Raw genomic sequence first — 21,608 nt, 5'->3', positions numbered from 1 at the left:
TTGTGGTAATAGATGGCTATAGTGTTATTTCATGACAGAAATCTGTTAACTACCAGCCTGGAGCCAATGCAAGTAAAATGGATGCAATGCAGATGGTTACTGCATGCATCTTTTCATCCGCATGGCATCCAAAGGTTCTTTTCTAAGAAGGTTATGTCAAATAAGGTAATGGAACGATCACAGCAAAGAGGAGGTAAATACAGAAACAGGACAAACTGAGGGAAACCAAATTGGTAAAAGGTCTGGAATCCATGCCTTACGAGGAGAGACTTAGGGAGCTGCGTATGTTTAGTTTGGTGAAGAGAAGGTTAAGAGGTGACATAATAGCCACGTTTAGATATCTGAAGGGATGTCATGTTGATGAAGATGCAAACTTGTTTTCTGCTGCTCCAGAGTCTAGGACCAGGAATAATGGGTACAAGGTGAAGGAAAAGAGATTCCACCTAAACATCAAGAAAAACTTCCTGTCAGGGCTGTTCAACAGTGGAATGCACTACCTAGGAGTGTGGTGGAGTCTCCTTTGGAGGTTTTTAAACAGAGACTGGATGGCCATCTGTCAGGAGTGCTTTGATTATGTGTCCCTGCATTGCAGGAGGTTGGACTTGATGGCTCTTGAGGTTTCTTCCAACTCTATGATTCTATGAGGATAACGCCATGTGGATACTCCCAAAAACAAGGGGAGCCAAGGCAGGGCAAAGTATTCCTGTCAAGAAGCATTCATGTATGATGAAAAAAAACATTTCACAAGATTGCCTTTTAGTCATATGATGTACCCAGACAGCCTGAAAGAAGAACAAACCAGCTGTCTTTGGTTCTAGAAAAGCAGGTCTGGTTTCCTAACTGGGAAGTAAGATACAAACCCAAAATAGAACTGTCCAAAGAAGTATATTAACATGCTGTATGTTTGAATGCAGCGATATTTGCTGAAAATTTCACTTGCAGATCCTAGAATCTTGGATTACCAAAGCAATGGAATGATGAAAGAGTGTTGTATATTTCAGGAAGTTGACTGAGAAATCCAAACTGGATCTAGCCACATCAGCAAGAACTGTCAAGTAAATAGGTCAGGGGTCTCCAGCATGGTGCCCACAGGTGCCATGTGCCTGCCAACACCTTTCTGAGCACCCAACAAGTGTTTTTAGAAAGCTGACCAGGCACTGTATATCTGACTGGCTGTGCATATTAAAATAACGTTTCAGAGGCAGTTGCCACCCCAGCGTTTGTTTTTAATTCTTCCATTCCTCTTTCCAAGTATGTTTCTTCCCTGCATTTTGGCTTCTTCTGTGTATGGTTTTGCCGCCTCCTGTGGTAGCCATTTTGTGACTGGCTCGGCCTCCTGTGGCCATTTAGTTATTGCATCCAGCACCCTGAGTCAAAATTCCAAAGGTTCCCACAGGCTTGGAAACCCCTGCTGGGTGTGATAACTAAATGACTGCCACAGGAGGCCGAGCCAGCCATAAAATGGCTACCACACACAGAAGAAGCCCAAATGCAGAGAAGGAAAAAGCTTATTTGAAAACATGATTGGATTATTCAGGATTTCATACTTCCTGCTGTGCCTCAGAAAGGTGGATAGTTTGGTTGAATCAAGAAAATGTTAATACATTTGCTACAACTCTGAGTGTAAAGGAAGTAAGTGAACCAAGACAGAAAAAGGCGTTTCACCCACATATCATAGGCTTTTGGAGTTTACTGCTGCAAGATGTGATAATGGCTACTAGTTTAGGTGGCTTTAGAACAGGATTAGGCAAATTCATGGAGGAGAGGGCTATCAACGGCTACTGGAGACAAGAACTCAATAAAACCTCCACGTTATGTTGTTTGCTTTACCAATTTATCATTCCAGTGGATCATTCATTCAAAAAACATCCCTGTTATGCTCTGCAGGTGAACACACAAGACACCATCTGATAGATTATTGTACAAAGAAAATGCTGACTTCAGTAGACTTTGGTCACACTCAGAAAAGCAGTTCTTATTTTCTTATGAGCTGAATTGTTACGAAGGTAATTTCATTTAATCTCTTATGGTGGTTAAGGCTAGTTTACATGTGGTGGCGCCAGCAATTTTTTTTTCAAAGAGTACCACCCTGCCTACCAAGCCACAGGAGTAGTTTCAAAATGAAATATACAAACAAGTTTTGGCTCATATCTGTTTGCATTTATCTGGAGGAATCAAGAATATACTCTTACCTGATCATTTGCAACTGAATTTCCCAGTCACCATAAAATGCTGTATAATCTGGTTCACTTAGAATTTTGCCCCACACATTGCATCTGTCCTGCAAATGCAGGAAAGTTTGTAACATTGTCCAATGTGCAAAACTGAGATTTTGCTACTTAGGTGATATCTTAGCCCTTTTCAAGTTCACCATGCCAGCTGCAATTACAGGTATCTGCAATGTCCAGCAACCAAGAATAAATTCTTGAATGATTTATACATTACTTTCTTAATGTGAAATACATTAAGTGTGGGAAAGTTGGACAACAAAGAAAGCTGATAGGGGAAAAGTTGATTTGTTTGAAATGTGGTGTTGGAGGAAAGTTTTACAGATACTGCGAACCACCAAAAAGACAAATAAGTGGGTTCTAGATCATGAACTCCATTTCTGTGTGCAGTAGGCATTTCTACTTCGACCCCATTCACATTGCTCCAGAAGATCCATAGGAACTAAATTGTTTGGGAGACCCAAGGTCACATCCTTCCTTTGCCGTGGAAACATGCTACATGATCTTGGACCAGACACATACTCTACCCTAACCTACCTTACAGGGTTGTGGTGAGGATAAAATGGAGGAAAAGAAGACAGTGTAAGCTGCTTTGGGTCCCTATTGGGGAGAAAGGCAGAGTATAAATGCAAATAAATAAATAAAGGGGGGCATAAATCTTTGCAGAGAGGGAAGGCAGAAAGGTTGGTGCTTTTACAATTCTACATTGGATCCAAGCCTGGGAATTGTTGGCTCATTAAGACAGAAGCAATTGTCAAGCTGTGTACCCTGATCAAGTTTGCTTCACCAACCTATCACTCCGATGGATCATTTTTTCAAAAGGAGTTTGTTTCTATCTGTGCCCTATAATGTAACACTAATGGCTGGGCCACCTGGCTTCTTTGCAAAGATGCCCTCTTCGTCCTTCTATTCATACCCTTTGGGAACATGTGCACATGCACCTCTGCTTAAGGAATGCAGCACGAAGGCTTCTGCCACAATAAACGTGTCACAAGACTATTTATTGTCCTGAAGATCTGCAGCAACAGATTCTTTTAGCAATAAACAGTCAAGTGTTCATGAACAAATAAGGCAAAGCATTTTTTTTCAGTGCTGCTGATCTGCATTAGAGCTCCTGTTTGAACTCGAAGATGCTTCTCCAGCTAATGCATAAAACAAAATCTTTTAACCATGGCCCAGACTATTTCTTATTTTTCCTCAAAATCTGAGGAGCTATTCAAATCCTTCACCTAGCCTATGCAGCTTTTGGATCCTATATTCGGAGCGAAAGCTATTAAATCTTTCTGGGACAAACACTGGTCTCTGTGTTCTACAGATGTTTCCTCTTATTGCTCTGCTGGACGCATGACAATGAAAACGTGGCAATAACTGTGCAGCAACACATGGGACTTTCCATCAGCCCTGATGGCATCAGCCACCAGGCTCATTTGAGGAGCAGAGAACCATCCTGGCTGGGTGAGCTGGCAGGTGCCTCGAGCCACGGGCCTTGTCTTGAAGCTATGGCCTGTTTTGCAATCAAAGTGGTTTTGCATTTTCTCAGCAACATGGAATGAACTGTTTACGTCCAGGGCAATATTTTGCCCTGTGCAGTTTAGATTTGGGTGGCTCCATACTAGCTTATTAGTCTGCAATTGCCATTATTCCTTTCCTCAGTTTTAATAGAAAATCCATGTGAAGAAATTGGCTGATGTGTACATTCCCGTGTTCCCAAATGGCTTTTTTAGACCGCCCCACCCCCCCACCCTCCAAATATAATTTGTGGCAATTTTTCAAAAACCTAAAACGTAATGTCAGTGCCAGGCTGTTCCGAACGGATACTCCAAATGCAATTGAGGTTTCTCAAGATTGCAGTTTTTAAAGCTTTCCTTCCTTCCTCCTCAATTAATATGTCTTGTTTTCTCACAGCAAGCTGTTTCTCTCCGCACATTCATGAATCAATTGTAAAATATTAGCTCTTATTTGAAAGCAGGGTGGGAGGAAACTTTTACAAGTGCCTTTCAAGGCGTGCGTCAAGTGCAGTCAAGTCATCACAGCCAACTTCTAGGAACCAAGGAGGATTTTCAAGGCAACAGACTAATGGTGGTGGCTTGGCATGGTCTTCCTCTGCCTAGCAACCCCAGACTTTCTTGGTGGTCTTCCATTTAAGTTCTAACCAGGACTGACTGCTTCTGAGATTATAAAGATCAGGGTATCCTAGGGACGTCTAGATGTGATCTTCCTTATTTATCCATTTCATCATTGTGCTTTTACAATAACAAAATGTTTATTTAAAAAAATTATGAAGTGACAAGCTGAACTTATGCTGGAGTGTTGTGGGGTTTCTGGGCTGCATGGCCGTGTTCCAGTAGCATTTTCTGATCCTCTGAAGATGCCAGCCACAAATGCAGGTGAAACGTCAGGAGAAAATGCTACTGGAACATGGCCATACAGCCCAGAAACCCCACAACACTTCAGTAATGCCGGCTGTGAAAGCCTTCAACAATACATTGTACTTATGCTCTACTCCTACTTCTAAGGGAACAACAGTTGCTGATGAACCATTGTTTTGTATCATGAAAGATGCTAGAGAACAGGACATAATTAATGAGGCTGAAAATAAAGGAATACAATTTCCCAAACATTGCTGATGAGAACTTACTACTGTGTTTGAACATTTTTTTAGTGGCAGGCAGAATCACTGATCCCAAGATGTCACTCTGGCCTCATTCTGGAATCTGGAGCCGTCTCCTCCTACGCAGTTCCTTTACTAGGGCTTGCTCTGGGAGAAGAACCTCAGAAGACAGTGAGGAAAGGTTGTTGTTTTTACAGGACCTTTTCCCCTCTCCTACTGCTAGATAAGCTGACAGCAGCTGTGGCCAGGAGTGTATTTAACCAGCTTAGACTGGACATCCAGCTTTCCTGGGCAGGAAAGATCTGGCTACCATGGTTCATGCCCTGTTTACATCTAGATCAGTGGTTCTCAACCTTCCTAATGCTGCGACCCTTTAGTACAGTTCCTCATGTTGTGGTGACCCCCAACCCTAACATTTATCCATTTTACAGATGGAGAACACTGATGCAGAGAGTCTTAGGCGACCCCTGTGAAAGGATCGTTCGACCCCTAAAGGGGTCCCGACCCCCAGGTTGAGAACCACTGATCCAGATTATTGCAATGTGTTCTGTGTGGGCCTGCCCTTGAAAAGTGTTAATTGGAAATTTCAGTTGGTACACAATGCTGCAGCCACGAAGAGTGTTTGTTGTGAGAGGAAGGGAAGGAGTTTGTAAGTACATCTTCTGTTTTGTTACTGATACTTAGAGAATCTCTCAACACAAATTACCACGAAATTGAAGGAAAAAACCTTTATTTAAAGAATATACATTACATTATTTGTAAAAAAAACAAACATACACTCACAAATAAAAACATTCACTAGATTTCCATCCAGTAGGATGTGACAATGAAGCTCATCCCAAGAATCCAACTTTTTTGCGTGTCGTTCCCAGATTCTCTTCTTCATCCAAGACAGTTTGCAAGGAGCTGTGCAACCACTTGCCTACTCTCTTTCCTGTCTGGAATACAAATGAAAAAAACAAACACACATTAGGCAAGATGATTTCTCTGTAAGAAGAGAATCCCTACATAAATGTTTTTCATTAACAATTACTGCTTACCAGTTGTGGTAAATGGCCTTGCTAATAGTCAACATATGGGGAAATAAAACCTTGTTTAAAGACATGTTTTTCTAAAAGCAATTGAACACAAAGCAGTTAAGTATAGTCTGGTTCCTGTCTAGCCAATAGTAACCCATTCATACAACCATTTTCTGGGCTTATATTCACTCTGTACAGACTTATATGAGCAGTGAGCAAAACAGCTGTCTATGTGCTTCACGGCATGTGCAGATCCCCAATTTATTGCACCACAGCAAAAGAAAACTAGGAAAACCCCACAGGAGACCTGCAGACCAAGGTTTGAAGCTGATGATGCCCCTTAAAAATGGGTCATCTTTCCTTGCCTCAAGAAAATCCCCCAGTAACAACATTCAGTTGTATCATGATTGTACATGAAGAATGACCAACAGGAGCTTTCAAGAGAAAACCATAACACTAAACTCCCTCTCTTCCCAGAATTAGAACTTGTTAGCTGCAGAAGTCACAGCAATCAGCCTTTGTTATATAAACAAGAGGAAAATCTGTATGCAAACACACCTTTCTACAAAGCTGTTAATGTCTTTTGGAAGTCACTTTTTCAAACTCAAGTAGGCCGACAGATCAACTGCTAGTCTGTACTTACCAAGATGCTCAACATTCACAACAGAATTGGAGTCAAAACAATTTTCACTTACCTCCATCATCTCAAATATACTTTCTGGATCAAGACTTCCTCTTCCCACTTTCTTCACACATGTCAGGGCACCTCTACTGGTCACAGAAATGAGGAGGCTGGCCAAAGAGCACGCCTCCTCCTGTAGGGAAGCATCCACTATGTGCCTATATCCAATCTGTAATCCAATGCAAAACAAAATCTTAATGACCTGTATCAAGCTGTCCTGTTTGCACAGGGGACTTCCAGTGTATACATGGAGCTTCTGGCTGAGTAAATGTCTCCCTATTCATCAGAGGCAGCTCTGTGAGTACATTTTACTGGGCAGAACTGTACCACACATTAAAATGCACAGAGCAGCTGTGTATGTGGACATGCAGGAGTTCAGCCTGCTGATCTCTGAAGTTGCAACTCTGTGCCCAGACGCAGATGCATTAGGCCACCTCCCCTAATCTCAGAAAATATGTTTCAGTGCAGGCTAGCCTTGGCCTTCCACTTGCACCCATGTAAATAGAGAGGTTTCATAGGAAAGAAAGTATGAATTAGAACCTCAACTAGTTTTTTATTGGCCAAGAATTTTTTATATGGTGGAATGTTCAAGAAATAAATCTCCTCCTTGCAGTCCAGTGATGATTTTATCATGGAATGTGCTCTTTTGTAGACCAATTTTAACTCATGCGTGTCTTCAGGCAGAACCACCATTGAGTGGAATAATGTGTGCCTGGAAGCAAAGGCCTCTTTAAAGCTGCTCCAGATGACACATAGGGTTGTTTTTTAAAATCCAGTTTATGAAAGGGTCTTCCATTGTGTATAAAAGCCAGGATAACATTTCCAAAGCTCGAGCTTTCCTAGGAGACCAGGAAAAATAAAGTTCAGTGTTTTTATTTATAAGTGCAGGAAAATAGACAAGAAAATGGGAAAGGAGTTCCACTCCAGAATTTTCAAGCCACTCGTTCACAAAAACTTACTGAGATGAAAGGCAATATCCACAAGTAAGAGGTTTCACAACTTCTCATGCCTTCAGGCTGAGAAAAATTTTCCGAAGCTATTTAAACTACAGGTAAATACCGGTAATATTCAGATGGACTGTTGTGGGTTTTCTGGGCTGTGTGGCCATGGTCTGGTGGTTTTAGCTCCTAGCGTTTCACCCGTATCTGCGGCTGGCAGATATGAGCGAAACGCTGAGAGCAAAAACCACCAGACCACGGCCACACAGTCTTGAAAACCCACAACAGCCAGCTGATTCTGGCTCTGAAAGCCTTTTAAAATACAATATTCAGATACTTTATAAAGAAGTGTTAATGAGCAAAGTCCTATTTCTACAACAGAAGAAGAATTTTAAAACAGGCAAAACCACCGCTCTCCCATGCTAGAAACTAGCAACATGGAAAATAAGTTCCTCATATGCATATGAGAACTTTCTCAAAAAATAACAGAAGTTTAGCCTTTATCAAATTGTTTTTAGAAGAGATCCTGAGCATTCTGAAGAGCTGTATAATGGTCAGAGTGCCTAGATTAGGGGCACTTCTGCACATGCAGAATAATGCACTTTCAATGTACCTTGCAGCTGTGTGGAATAGCAAAATACACTTGCAAACAATTGTGAAAGTGGACCGGAAGTGCATTATTCTGCATGTGTGGAAGTGCCCTACAACTGCGAAGACGTGGGTTTAAATTATACTTACCTATGAGTGAACTTGGACCAGCAGCACTCTACGTGCCTAAGGCACTTTGCAGGGTGGGAATGGGGAAATCATACACACTGCCTTAAAGCTCCTTAAAGGAAGGGCGGGATGAAGATGATAGATGGACAAAGGCTGGAGTCGGCACATTTTGAAGGCTTACTTTGCTCAGTGTAACAATGCAGGGCACATTATCGACATTAAGACGGATGCAGTCAAAGGGATCATCAGAAAGTTCAATTTCCCGTCCTCCTTCTACCTCCAAGACACACACTTTGGGTATCCTAATAGAAACAGACGTAAAGCTGTTATTCTGAAATACTCCATCACGGGCCATTGCCCCAAATCCTACTGAAAATCAAGGCTTAACATGTACAAATATTACAGAAATTAAAATGAGATTTTCATATTTCATCAAAAATATAAACTTTCTATTTTTGGAAATTCTGGGTGCATTTTAAAAATTTCCAGAAATTTCCCATATAAATCTTGTTGCCTTCAATATTCTCTGAAATGACATTTAATTATAGTATATCTGAACAAATACAAGTACACTAGGTCACAATTCAAAGACATACAGGAGATTTAAGCTGAGGGGTCCATGAGAAATAATGGGAGGGGGCATTTTGGAATTCACATCCCCCAAAGACCTCCTTCCAGGTTTCTATGAGCTCTAACTGGCTTCATTCTGTAAGTTCCTCTGTCATTTTTCTTCTTCTGTTCATTGGCTTTCAGCTGTTCTCAGCATTCAGGGCCTCCTAGAGTATTTTAGTCCACCTCCTGTCAATTTCTTAGAGATATTTCCTTTGGGTTAATTTACAAACTAATTCCTTTCTGCATGCCTATGAAGCTATCTCCCCCCCACCCCCCACCCCGCCAAGCCCCCTGACCTCTACAGGTAGCCCCGCTATACTACATGTGTCATTCACACAGGGGCCAGTCAGTTTTATACCAAGTAAATAACAAAAATGTAGAGGAACAGCCCCATCCTCATATAACATTTGCTGCTTGCAACTCTAACGGCCATGGTACCAAATCACTGGTATGTTAATTATAAAGCTTGCCAATGGAACACCCTGAGTTAGTTTATGTTAACGGGACTTTGCTATAAATTGTGACAGCAGTAAAGCAATCTCTGAATCCAATTCCTCAGTGTTTTTTGGGCTTAGTATAAAGGATTTTTTTTTTTACATTTCATCTATGAAAATTCCCTGCAACCCTTTCAGTAACAGTCATGGAGTCTATGCAATGTCCAGGTTATTATTTAAGCATAACCATGTGTTTCTGGCTAGTCAGATCTGAAGATTGCTTTGTTATTGCTGGCTGTCAGATTTTTAAAAGTAAAAGCCAAGAAAAGGCCCTGTTCGTTTTCTAACGAAAAGTGGCTTACAAAACCTTCGGAGGAAAATTTTTACTTCCTTTACCTAAACTTCTAAAGTGAGGCTGTATCAGCAAGTAATTTAAAACAGCATCTCCATCAGTAGGAAACAAAGAGGCACATTCCAAGCATAGATTAGGCTCATTCCAAAGCTGAAGACTTCAAATAAACAGCCTAGAACTGTTTTGTATGGCTTTCATAAAAACTGTCTGCCAAAGTGCTGTGTGAGTTTTATATAATATAGTGGAAAGTAGACAGAAGGCAAGATGTTTTCCACTAGATTATCTAGCAAACCTGGGAAGCTCAATAAAATTATAGCACCTCTAGTGCAGGGTTGGAAGCATAAACTGAGAATAACAGTTTCCATATGTTATAGTGAAAACCTAAACAGTTGCTCCCCCTTTGAAGCTACTGATTTTCATGGCAGTGTTGATCTCTCGATATGCATCTTTCTCAAATAGAGACAGTGACTGCATTCAGAAGAGTGGTGCAGACCTCAGTTCAAAACAAGGCTTAGATCTTGAAAGGGACAAGTTACCTGGTATTGAACAGCGCTGCTTTGACTGCAACAGAGATAGCATCAAACAAGTTGCCACCACACTCCAGTAGCTGAAATAAACCAGAGAAGTTTGAGTCTGACACAAACAGTCCTTCAACTGAAATGTTCTTAGAACCTTTGGATATGTAATACTGGAGCTGCTTCTCTTGAAACAGTATTCTCCAAAACAAACCTTTATTTGATGAAAGATGACATTCTTGATGGCAGATGCTTTAAAAAAACAAAGTTAGTACTATTAAAAAGATTAGGAAGATTGTGCTATGAAATTGGTTTTGGTTAATTTCCACTTTAATAATAATGGGTGGTGGGATGGTAACGCGGCAAATTACATCAAGTCGCAAAATTAAATTGACTAACTTGTGTCCTCAGTAGGGCTGGAAAGGGAGGATGAGAACAAGGACACATGGTTTTGCTCATTGTGTCTGCCTCTGAGTTGCAACTCTAGACTTCCTTGGGGCCTCTTATCCAAGTAATAACCAGAGCTGACCTACCTAATTTCTATGATGAGATCGAGCTAGCACAGGCCATCCACGTCAGGGTGCAATAATAATACTTAATATTTACATTCATATACTTTTGTTCAAAATTCCTCAAAACATCCCTGAAAAATAAATAGGAATATTTCAATATTATGGGTATAAAGGAGGCAATTGGTTAGCATAGGTGTCAAACTCGCAGTCCTCCAGATGTTATGGACTACAGTTCCCATCATCCCCTGCCAACATGATGCTGGCATGGGATGATGGGAACTGTAGTCCATAACATCTGGAGGGCCACGGGTTTGACACCTGTGGGCTAAGGCGAATGGCTGGAAAGAGCTAGCGGGTTCTTGTCTGGCAGGCTCAAGCTCTTCACTATTATATTGTTGCCAATAATTATCAATACTATCAATAGTGTTTATGTTATCTTTGGCTATTAGCACGGATTACTAAATGGAACCTCTACATTCAGGAGCAGTTAACCTTTGAATACCAGTGCTGGGAAGGGTAACAACCAAGGGAGACCTCGGAGACCTTCTGGAGACACCTGGATGGCTACTGTGCTATACTAGATGGGTATATAGATGGGTCTTGTTCAACAAGGCTGATCGTGTGTTCCTTGAATTCTGCATCCTCAAGCCAATTACAGGATTTCAGGTATGCTAAAGTGCCTGTACGACGAGTGACATACTTTTTATGCATATACACTAGATCACAGTCATTTTAGCAATGGTAGGAAATAATTCCCAACAGTGTATATAAGGTCATGGCTACTGCCTTCATAGGTTACGTTAAGAAAGAAAGAAACGAAACCAGGTTACCCACAAAGAAAGCATTAAATAATATTATTAATAATATTCATAGCAATAATAATGACAAAATGTTCCAGCAGCATGAGTGACGTCCAGTAATCTGCTGACACTGAGGCTTTGCACAGTGATTTTTATGGAAGCAAGCTTATTAATATTCAGCCAGTCAAAGAGGTTGAAGAATTCTTTGAAGCTCTGAGTTTAATTAAATCAGAGAGTTGTTTTACTCACCAAGACATCTACATAAAGCACCCAACAGTGCTCTCTGGGATTAATACAAAGCAACTTCAAGTCTATGCTGCTTTCACTGTTAAATATTCTGTAGAGAGTGTTTGCAATTTCTGTGCCAAGCTCCTCTCCGCCTCGGCCTTCAAATTCAGGAGTGGCATTTGCTGAACTGAAGAGAATGACAAGAACAAAAAAGCAAAGCACTCTTAATCTTTTAAGTATAAAAGACCCAACGCACAATTAAATCCTACAACATGCTTTAAAAGGACATGAATGCAACACATCCGAACAATAAGCTGCAGCAAAAGCAACTTGACGCCAATTTTTAAAGAAATCTAGTATTGCCACCGAGGTTAGGGAATCTTCCGCTCCTAACTATGGCCAGTTCCAGGATTTCCCGATTGCTTGCTTCAAAACTGATGGGGTGGGTAATTGAGTGCCCGCCAGATTTGGCCCTGGCTGCCTGCCATGATGGCTGCCTTGAATTAAAAGGGGAGAAGAAATACGCCGAGAATTGAGGGATGAAGTTGTATATAGCAACACAATGGTGTCATTTCCAGGTTGCTGCAGAAATGCCAGCATCACACCGGACACTATAGCACTCCCCCCCCCCCCCCCGGCAACCCTCTATAGAAACTTTACTGTACTTTATTTTGATTATTCTGAGTTTTATCCGACACCACCCCAAGAAAATACTGGGCTCAGGGTGACTCACAGTATGAAAACAGCATTCATAGTTCAATATACAAACACAAGTTAATATAACATCATAAAATGATTTAAAAACGTAGCCCACTCAATAAACAAATTGTCTTATAAATACACTGGAGTTTGGCGCCCTATAATTCCTTATCCTATTTTTCATCCAATAAATCCAGCTACATCCCTATAGCTCATCCACCATCAATTTCAGTAAATGAAGGGAGGGGAAGGGCAAAAGAGGAAGAAGAAAAGAAACATGATGGGAAGGAGAAAGAAAGGAAAGGAAGTAGGAAAAGGAAGGGATGGGAGAGGGAAGGGATGGGATGGGGGAGGAGAGGGGAATGGAAGGTCAGGCAATTGGTGAGACTGCCTCATTCACAGTCCTGGTGGCACATCTCTGCTTTGAAGGCTTGTGCAACCATAACACATCCTACAGGGCCCTCATCTCAGGTGGCAGAAAGTTGAGGCCAGTCAAAACCCCTTTTAAACTGCAGCTCTCCAGAAGGTTACTTCTGGACAAGTGTAAAGCTCTCTGGGGGTGGTATTAGGAGACGCGGTCCCGCAGATATGAATCTCCCAGGCAGTTCAGGGCTTTGAAGATTAATACCCATACCTTGAACCTGACCCAGAATTGAATCGGTAACCAGGTCAGGTAAAATATGCGATTTTATATGGCTCCCTCCTTTGCCACTGCATTTTGGACCAATTTCTAAAACAGTTTTACGGGAAGCCCAGCATAGAGCAAATTACAGTAATCCATTGTTGAAATGACCGTTGCATGGATAACTGTGGCTAAGTCAGGGCGGGACAGGTAGGGGGCCAGCTGCTTCACCTGGCACAGATGGTAAAAAGCCATCAAAATCCCAGGAGGGGAGAAAAACACACATCAGATTTCAGGGTAGTAGCTGTTGTGTCAGCTATATCCGCTTCACTGGCAACCTTGATTTAGTTTACCTCAGGATGTACATATGTGTATACATGACAGGTGTATTGAACAGCAGGAGGACCCCCCCCCCCCACACGCTGTTGCAATATGAAAACATAATTATTGACATGATGGGCAGTAAGCTAGAATGCAGGTGTCAAAGTGCATAACTGGTACATATAATTGGGATGGGGGAGGGTGGAGGAGACAGAGAGTCAAGCAGTCATGAATCCTAAATTAAAGGTGCAACACTGTCTTTCTCATGATGCACTTACTGATAGAGTGACAAGAGCTCAAAGCAGCAATCAGCTGATTGGCATTTGGCAAGCAGCTGAATCTGAATTAGATCTCAACACCAAGACGTATGAAGTAACTGCAGAAAGCATTTCTGAAAACAAGCAGTCTGCTTTTCCTTTCCCATTCAGGTACTGGAAGTTGATTCCATCCTATTGGTTTTACAACTTAAAACACATGAGGTACATGAGTCCCCGTTTCTTGTCAGCATTACATTAGGAACAGTGTGTTGTGTGCCTGTACGAACATACATGTACAATAAGGGAAGGCCGTCTAATACTGTGAACAACACTAACAGTAGCAGGGCGAGAAACCAGTCCTTACCACGTGACCCATTCTGGCCTATTGCCATTCAGACTTCCAGGTTAATATGCCTGGGTTTTGTTCCTTCAGTCAGTGCTTTACAAAGACACAAAAATAGGCACCTTGGGTCTTGGGCTTGGCATCTTCAATAGTGGTCCCTCCATAATTAATTATGCTATGTTCATGGTTACTCACATGCTAAATGCGTAGATCCCACTCAACACATGTAAATCAAGCTTGCTAACTGCACCCTTTACACTTATTAACAGGCAAATGGTTCTTTCTCCCACCCTGGACATTCCATACGCCACTTGCTTTACTACCATCAGATCCTCTGAAGATGCCAGCCACAGATCCAGGTGAAATGTCAGGAGAAAATGCTACTAGAACACGGCCATACAGCCCAGAAACCACACAACACCCCAGTGGTCCCTCCCTTGCAATGTCTCAACAACATTCCTTCCACAGCACAGTATCAGTACAGTTTGAGAACTTCTTTATCACAGCAGCAAGCACATCTCATCCTAAAAACTGATCTGACAGCACACCAAGGCTTTGCCAGCATTGCCCATGTCCCTCAGAATATGCAGCTGAACATTATGTGTAATGGCATCTGAAGATGCCAGCCACAGATGCAGGCGAAACGTCAGGAGAGAATGCTGCTAGAACACGGCCATACAGCCCGGAAACCACACAGCACCCAAGTGATTCCGGCCGTCAAAGCCTTCGACAATACATTAAATCTGATTTAAATTTTTTAAAAATCTGATTTAAATTTTTTAATGTTACTGATTTTTATCTACCCTGTCCCTGAATCACTTGGAGTATCAAGTAATATTCTGGAATATAAAACGTTGTGTTGCCCATTTAAGAATCTTATGCATAATAGATGTCTTTCATGTGCATGTTCCCTGTTCATTGGCATTGCCTTGCATATTCATAAACATTGCAGCATATTCATAAACATTGACATCTAGTGCGTTAGTTTGCTGAATGCACCACAATCTGTTTACTTAATATCACTGGGTATGATTTGTAATCAACTTTTCCGAAGCTGAACATCTCAGGGTGTTGTCAGTTCCCAGGCCAGTATAGTGTGAGAGGTACAGAATGTGGGGTTATAGTGATATAGGCAATGTCAATCCATCCCACTATAGATCAGTTCGATTACAAGAATGCCATTCTGGACACTTTGCAGAATTACTGTACTATGGGAATCTTCCTGACCCACTCAGGCAGGTCGTTCCACAAGGTGAGAGCCACCACAGTTGTGTCCATGATTCTTTTTCTTCTCCAAAGGATCTTTAGCTAACTGTCCCACGAGTCAGAGCATATGTTTTGATGCCTCGTCTGCGCTATATATAGCTATGTATATATGTATATGTCATTTTGCTTAGGATAAATGCATAGGTAGAAGCAAGACTTGTGAATAATCGAAGCACATCTAGCACTGCTTCAGTTTATAATTTATTGTGCCATAGAATATTCATAGCTGTTCACCTGCATTAAGCACTGTGTTGCACACTGCTTTGCTTTGTAAATGGAATGTAGTCCTATAATAAAGCTCTAAAATGCAGAAGCCCAAAGGAGACACGCTTAGCATGTTGCTGTTGGGATGATAAATCTGAATTCCTTTAGGAGCATAACTCAGATCTCAGCTGTTAGGGCATTAGAAATGATGGCTTGGTTTTATGCTTGTACAAATTGGCCATTAAACTCTGCTACAGCTTAGAAATCTGCTTTGGTTATAATTACTCAGAGGCTAAAATGGCACAGTGCAAGTAAATTAGATCCTTGTTAAGACTCTTTTCTGTATGAGCCTTTTCTCCCCGGGCCACTTTTAAACATAAGTGTGCTGTTAAACCATGTTAGCATTTTGACTCATTGCCTGTGACCCAATGCAGAGAGTTGGTGGTCAGTCATCAATGAGTGCTGCATGCGGTTCCCACTCTTCTTGCTATATTGTTATAGAAGATGTATGCTACACATAATTTGGGTGCTGTGTGGTTTCCGGGCTGTATGGCCATGTTCTAGCAGCATTCTCTCCTGACGTTTCGCCTGCATCTGTGGCTGGCATCTTCAGAGGGTCAGATTTTAAATCAGATTTTTTAAAATAAAAGGCTTTTTGAGGAAAAAATCTATCTAAAGATAGTTTAAAGAGTTTTACATTTTATTTATGATACATTAAAGTTTGTTCATTATGAATTGGTTCATTTTTAATTATGAAGCAGGAGACTGTGTATTCATGCCATGTCAAAAAATTTTGGTAAATGAATTCCATTAATCCATTTACAATTCCATTAATCCATTTACAAATCTTCCAGAGATTTCTTCCAAGATGGACAGATTTACTCAGCATGAATTATTGTGGATTTGAGCCCATGCAAGATTTAGTACAGTATACATTGTTAGTCTTTAAGGCTGGACTCTGTTTTGTTATTCTAGTTTGTTTTCAATTGCAGTAACAATGCAGTCAACAGTTTAGATTAGTGATTCTGGAAGACTCAGTTTCCCCCTTGTGTATACCTTTCGAAGGCAAAGATGGCAAGAACAAAATTTGGCAAACTTTTGCACCTGGAAAACCATCACCAAGTTCTTCCATAAACACACAGAGGTAAAAGTTGAATATTGAAAAACATCTAAATAGCACCATCTAGTGGCAGCTTGAGAATATCCACAGGAAATAAATTAGGCTGAATTGCCCCAAGACCAAAAGAGGTGCAAAGGCCTCCCTTGACTAGGAAGAAATGCAACAGCGCCATATGAAGGAGTGCAGTAGTTTAGTCTTAGTTTATCTGATTTTTACCCAGCCCTTTCATGACCAAAGTCAGGCTCAGGGTGACTGATAATCAATAAAATGTCCTATACATAATAAATAAAATGTCCTATACAGGCATTTAAAATGCTTATCATTCTTATCAAATGTTAAAATCCAAGACAGCACCCCTATAAAACTAATACTGATAATAACTGTGGGGAGAGTGATCAAGGATGGAGGAAACAGAAACAGGTAAAGAAGAACGGGAGAGGAAGGAAAGAAAAGAAAAAGGAAGGGGAAGGGAAGGGAAGGCCACTCAGAGTAGAACTATCGCTGCCTGCAACCATAGGCATTACCTACAACACATCCCATTCCAGCCATTCTGAAAGACGAAGAAACATCAAGCCCTACATGCATAAGACAGGTTCCATGTATATATCTTCCCTCAAGGAGAGCTGACAACTGACCAATGAGCTCCTAGGTAAGAAGTGGCTGAGCATTCTTTCTAAATGGATATCATAGGAAGACAGTAGTTCAGACAGCAATTCTGTGCTAACACCTGCACCTGACTACTCAGAGGTTCCTGAGTTTGACATAGGAAGCTGCATGCATCTAGTTTTCTGAAAGTAACATTTCCTCTTGAGAAATGCAGATACAGCAACAGCCAAAGAGCACAGCTGCAAAGAGGATAAATAGAGAAAGAGAGATCCCACTTTAATTACCACCAGCTAGGATTTGGAAGGGAAGGAAAGAACCAATGTTGCAAGGATGCAAATTCTATAGTAGATGATTGAATGTAGCTTTTGTTACTTTGGAAGTGGGCATAAACAGTGATGCCACCTCACTGAAGAGAAGTAAGGGGAAGTCCTCAAATCCAGAAATAAAACAAGCAAGTTTATGGAAAATTGCAAAATTAACACAGATCACAGAATTCAGCTTCTCCTGACAGAGCTGGGATGAAGATCTGTTGTTGTTGTTGTTTTTAAAAAACCACAGAATACACAGCTGTCATTGTTTTACTACTGTGGGTATCACTACCGCAGCACTGAGCAAAGTTCATTTATTCAAATATTTATATCCCACCTTTCCTTCAGACTGAAGTCTGAAGCTTTCTTCCAATCTAAGGAGCCTTCCACTAAGTTGAGTGGCTCCTTCATTGGAAAGAAGGTATTTGGAGGATAATTGGATATACCCCAATATAACTAATTTTTACTAACCAATCCACAAAGAATTCCAAGTAGCCTTCATTTTGTCTGTCCAGCTTAGGAGTCCCCATTTCTGCTTTTACTCCAACCAGTATATCTGTGTGTCCCTGGTAAAATACAGAATTCATATAGAAATATTTCCCCATCATTTGGTTACACCAGCATACATTTCCTAATATTCCTCCCTTCATCCAAATTAAAGGTTTCAAAAGATAAAAGAAAACGTTGAAGACCCTTTGAAGCATTGAAACCACTGACCAACTAATATCATAATTCTTGTAGAGAATGATACAGACATGCACTGTCAATTAACTGCATACACTTAGTGTACTTAGATATCAAAACTGTAAATATCTGCTGTTCAGTACAGTAATGTAGGACAATGGCAGGGCTTTTAAGCAAATTCTGCTATATCTCAAGTCCACCCAGAACTGTATTTGCTAAATAATACGTTTTAATTTAATAGCAAGTTTCACTGGCATGCATTTACTCTGTGCATTCCCATGTAGAACATCCACACTTGAAATTCTGAACACAACCAAGTACTTCTTCCAGCCCTTTCATGCATCCATACAAGCGGGGCTCGCTGGCTGTTTTTGTTCTTGTGTTCTCAGTAGATAGCTGTCAATGGAGATTTTGCCAGTTACAGCAAATGAGCACATACAAGTCAGCCCATTGTGCTGCAATGATCTATTTCATGGGCAAAGGGCAGCCTTGCCGGCAGCTTACTGGCAGCACTACAGCAAGCCTCTTAGTAAGTGGCACAGCTGTACCCTGGCTGTGCTGTCTCCGGCACAATTACCTCCCCCAGATTGCACTGGGGGAGCAAGCAGCAAGGTGGGTGCGGCACAATTGCACTGCCCTACTGCTCCCAGAGAGACTTCCTGGAGGACTGGGGAGGTTTGCAAAACAAAACATCCTCCCCACCACCAAGAAGCATCTATGAGCCTGAGCAGGGTCATGCAAGTCCAAATTCCTCAACGCTGGTGTAACTGGCAAATGCCTGGAAGGAAGTTGACCAATGTCAGTTCCTTCCCTGGCCACACCCCCAAGACCATCTCCACTGTACTGTCGATGGCAGCAGGGGTGCTGGGACATTGCGCACCATCCCGCACTGTGTCCCAGTACCAGAGGAGGCCAGCAGTGGCCGCACTGGGGCAGGTGCCCCAGGAAGAGCATTTCCATTGGAGGAAGCTTGTGCTGCTTTCACCGGCGGATTAAGCCCTCCACCTTCCTATTGGACTCTCAGCTTCCTTCCCCAACTCAGCCCCTTATCTGCCCCAAGCCTGCATCTTTTTATGCCAAGTGCTCTGACCTTTCACTTCCTTCAAAGAATCTGCACCACTGATCTTAATTCTGTTGATTAAATGTTCCCTCATCCCAAAACATTTAGAAGACTGCAAACATCCATGATACTACTTCAGCAAAGCCAAACAAATGTTTAAAAAAAACATTTTTGAAGGCAAACAATTGCACTTACATAAAAAAAACTTCCATAAGTAATTCATAACAAAGTGTACTTACTAATTACTGTGGAAAATGCACTTACTAATTTCACTCGAGCAGAACCACTTGTATTGGATACAACATCCGTTTCAACTTCAATGCATCTGTAATCTTCACAGCCACGGCCATCAACTCGAAGATCCTCCTATACAAAAACCACCACAATGATTACCTTTGCATATTGTCCAGTCACAATCTCCTGAAAACCACACCGATTATGCTCTCCTCTCTAAATACCTATTTTGTAAATGCCTCATTTCTACTGACTGAAGCACAGGTATTGCCAGTTAACACAGAAAATACCTCAATGTGTAATTAATGGAGCAACCTGGATTTTCACTATTTCTCTAAGCCCGCTTTCACTTTCTATTCTCTCCGTGGCAAGCAAATCCACTTATATCATGATTTTAATTCTGCTTCACTGCCAGACCAGGACAGATTTGCCAACAGGCACAGCTTTGTTCTGGATCTCTTCCCTCAGCCTGTAGCCAGCCTGCCTAGCCTTACATGCACACACACTTCCTCGTACTGCTTTGCACGCTTCCCCCTCACCCTCCTCCCTGTTGCTGATTGCTTTCCGCTTCTTGTCCTGCTGCATCATTTCTATTGCCCATGACCCCAGCTCTTGCATTTTTAGATTTAAGAAACCATTTTAAATAACCATATCAATAGATTGATAAATCGATACTAATACATAAAAATGTAAAAATAATAAGACTAGTCGATCAGTCCAAACACCTGATTTGCCCCTGCATCAACAAACTGGAATGTCTCCAGCCTCAAAGTTTTATACACAAGCAATTAATTATTCCAGACCACACCAGGAAAAGCCCATTGGTATTGATGCTTGGGTTTATAGCACATTGGGAGACGGGTGACTGTGAACCTAGGGAACTTGACAAACATTCTCTTTTTGAGGTTTTGCAGTTTGCATGCCACCATTACGCCCCTCTCACTTTTCACCATAAAAGACAATCAGGATTCGAGCAAAGTGTACAGATATCGTATTCAAGATTTTTCTTTACCAGTTCACCTTGCTAGGTCGATTTATCAGTCTATCAACAGACTGATATATCCATCGATTGATAAGATTAAAGACAAAAATTAAAGATTATATTAAACATTAAAGCTCGCATGCATGATAGAGAGCCAGCAAAACATTGTTGTCGTCCCCCCCAGCCGCAAGCAAAAAGCCAGCTGATGGGTAATGTCTGCCCCACTGCAATCAAGGCGACGACTAATAATGCTGAACATTCAATTAATGGTTGCAGGAACCTCTCTGTGCATAATTGGCCACAGAGTTAAAAGACAATAAGACAGAAAAAAGGGCACGTTACCAAAAAATAAAGGAAAAAAATTGTGCTGCCTTGATGTCACACCATTAACTGAACTGGAATTATCATTACTCAGGATTCAAGCGTCTTTATCAGATGCACAACAGTGGAGACATTCACTCATGTACACTTCTCTTGTAAGGATTTGCAGCAATGAGGATAGCTTCCCTATTGAATTTCCATTCATTATACTGCTGCTTAGAAATACAATAGCAGAATAATTACATAAATAATTATCCACCACCACATCCTTCGAAACTAGCTTTATCAAGGGCTTGGTTCTCCAAAAGTTGAGATGCTGGAGCTCAAGCCTGCCTGGAAGCTTTATTTCACCATCCCAGAAATCGAGAAGATGCTTGAATTAATCATAGTTGCTTACACCTATGAATGCATTTTGTGGTCACCTGCAACTGTCTCCAGGGAGAGAAGCACTGCCTCAGAACTGACACGAGATCGTATCAAAAGTTCTAACCCTCGCGGCAGATCTACAGTAACGCAAGCATACGTGCAAGTGAGCATGTGACACAAGAGATGGCGGGAGTGGGAGGAAGACTGTCAGTCTGAGCCAGCTCTGAGTAGCCTGGGAAATGCACTTTGTACATGCTCAAGTATACCTTCGTACAGTTCATCCCAAATTAAACGCTGCTTTCCGGGAGGTCAACCCAAAATGCAGCTGCTTCAAAGGACCTTCAGAATAGGCCAAGCCTCCTCCCCGCCGTGACTGTTTACCTGGACACCGTGCATGATGTACACTTTCTCCGCTTCGCTCAGCACAACGGAGGCCATCGCGACGCGCGAGAAGTCAACCCACCCAAAACACCGGTGACGTCAGCAAAAGAAGCCCAGCCTGGTTCGCGAGGCCCCGCGTGCTCCCCATCTTCTCCCACTTCCCCGGCGCGCCTTAATTGCGTCATG

The 21,608-nt window shown here is 41.7% G+C and overlaps 1 protein-coding gene across 1 annotated transcript; it reads right to left on the bottom strand.

The window, feature by feature from the left end:
• Nucleotides 1–5,552: 5,552 nt before the first annotated feature.
• On the bottom strand, nucleotides 5,553–21,603 carry EXOSC7 (exosome component 7). Its single transcript, XM_048511820.1, has 8 exons — nucleotides 21,423–21,603; nucleotides 19,403–19,504; nucleotides 17,866–17,960; nucleotides 11,670–11,835; nucleotides 10,130–10,200; nucleotides 8,377–8,497; nucleotides 6,554–6,709; nucleotides 5,553–5,777 (listed from the first exon to the last, which is right to left on the bottom strand). Exons 1-8 carry the CDS (start codon nucleotides 21,477–21,479, stop codon nucleotides 5,673–5,675), a joined length of 873 nt encoding a protein of 290 aa, XP_048367777.1. The 5' UTR covers nucleotides 21,480–21,603; the 3' UTR covers nucleotides 5,553–5,672.
• Nucleotides 21,604–21,608: the final 5 nt, after the last annotated feature.

This window comes from Sphaerodactylus townsendi, linkage group LG11 (assembly GCF_021028975.2).
Source record: "Sphaerodactylus townsendi isolate TG3544 linkage group LG11, MPM_Stown_v2.3, whole genome shotgun sequence".
In the NCBI taxonomy this organism is placed as follows: Eukaryota; Metazoa; Chordata; class Lepidosauria; order Squamata; family Sphaerodactylidae; genus Sphaerodactylus; species Sphaerodactylus townsendi.
The sequence above is the reverse complement of the archived record's forward strand: the minus strand, read 5'-3'. Positions and strand labels throughout refer to the sequence as shown.

Coding starts and splice junctions, on each gene's coding strand:
- EXOSC7 (XM_048511820.1), bottom strand. CDS start 21,479: ATGGCCTCCGTTGTGCTGAGCGAAGCGGAGAAAGTGTACATCATGCAC. Junction 6,710..8,376: donor GCATTGTTACACTGAGCAAA/GTAAGCCTTCAA, acceptor ATTGGATTACAG/ATTGGATATAGGCACATAGT. Junction 5,778..6,553: donor GTATATTTGAGATGATGGAG/GTAAGTGAAAAT, acceptor TTTGTATTCCAG/ACAGGAAAGAGAGTAGGCAA.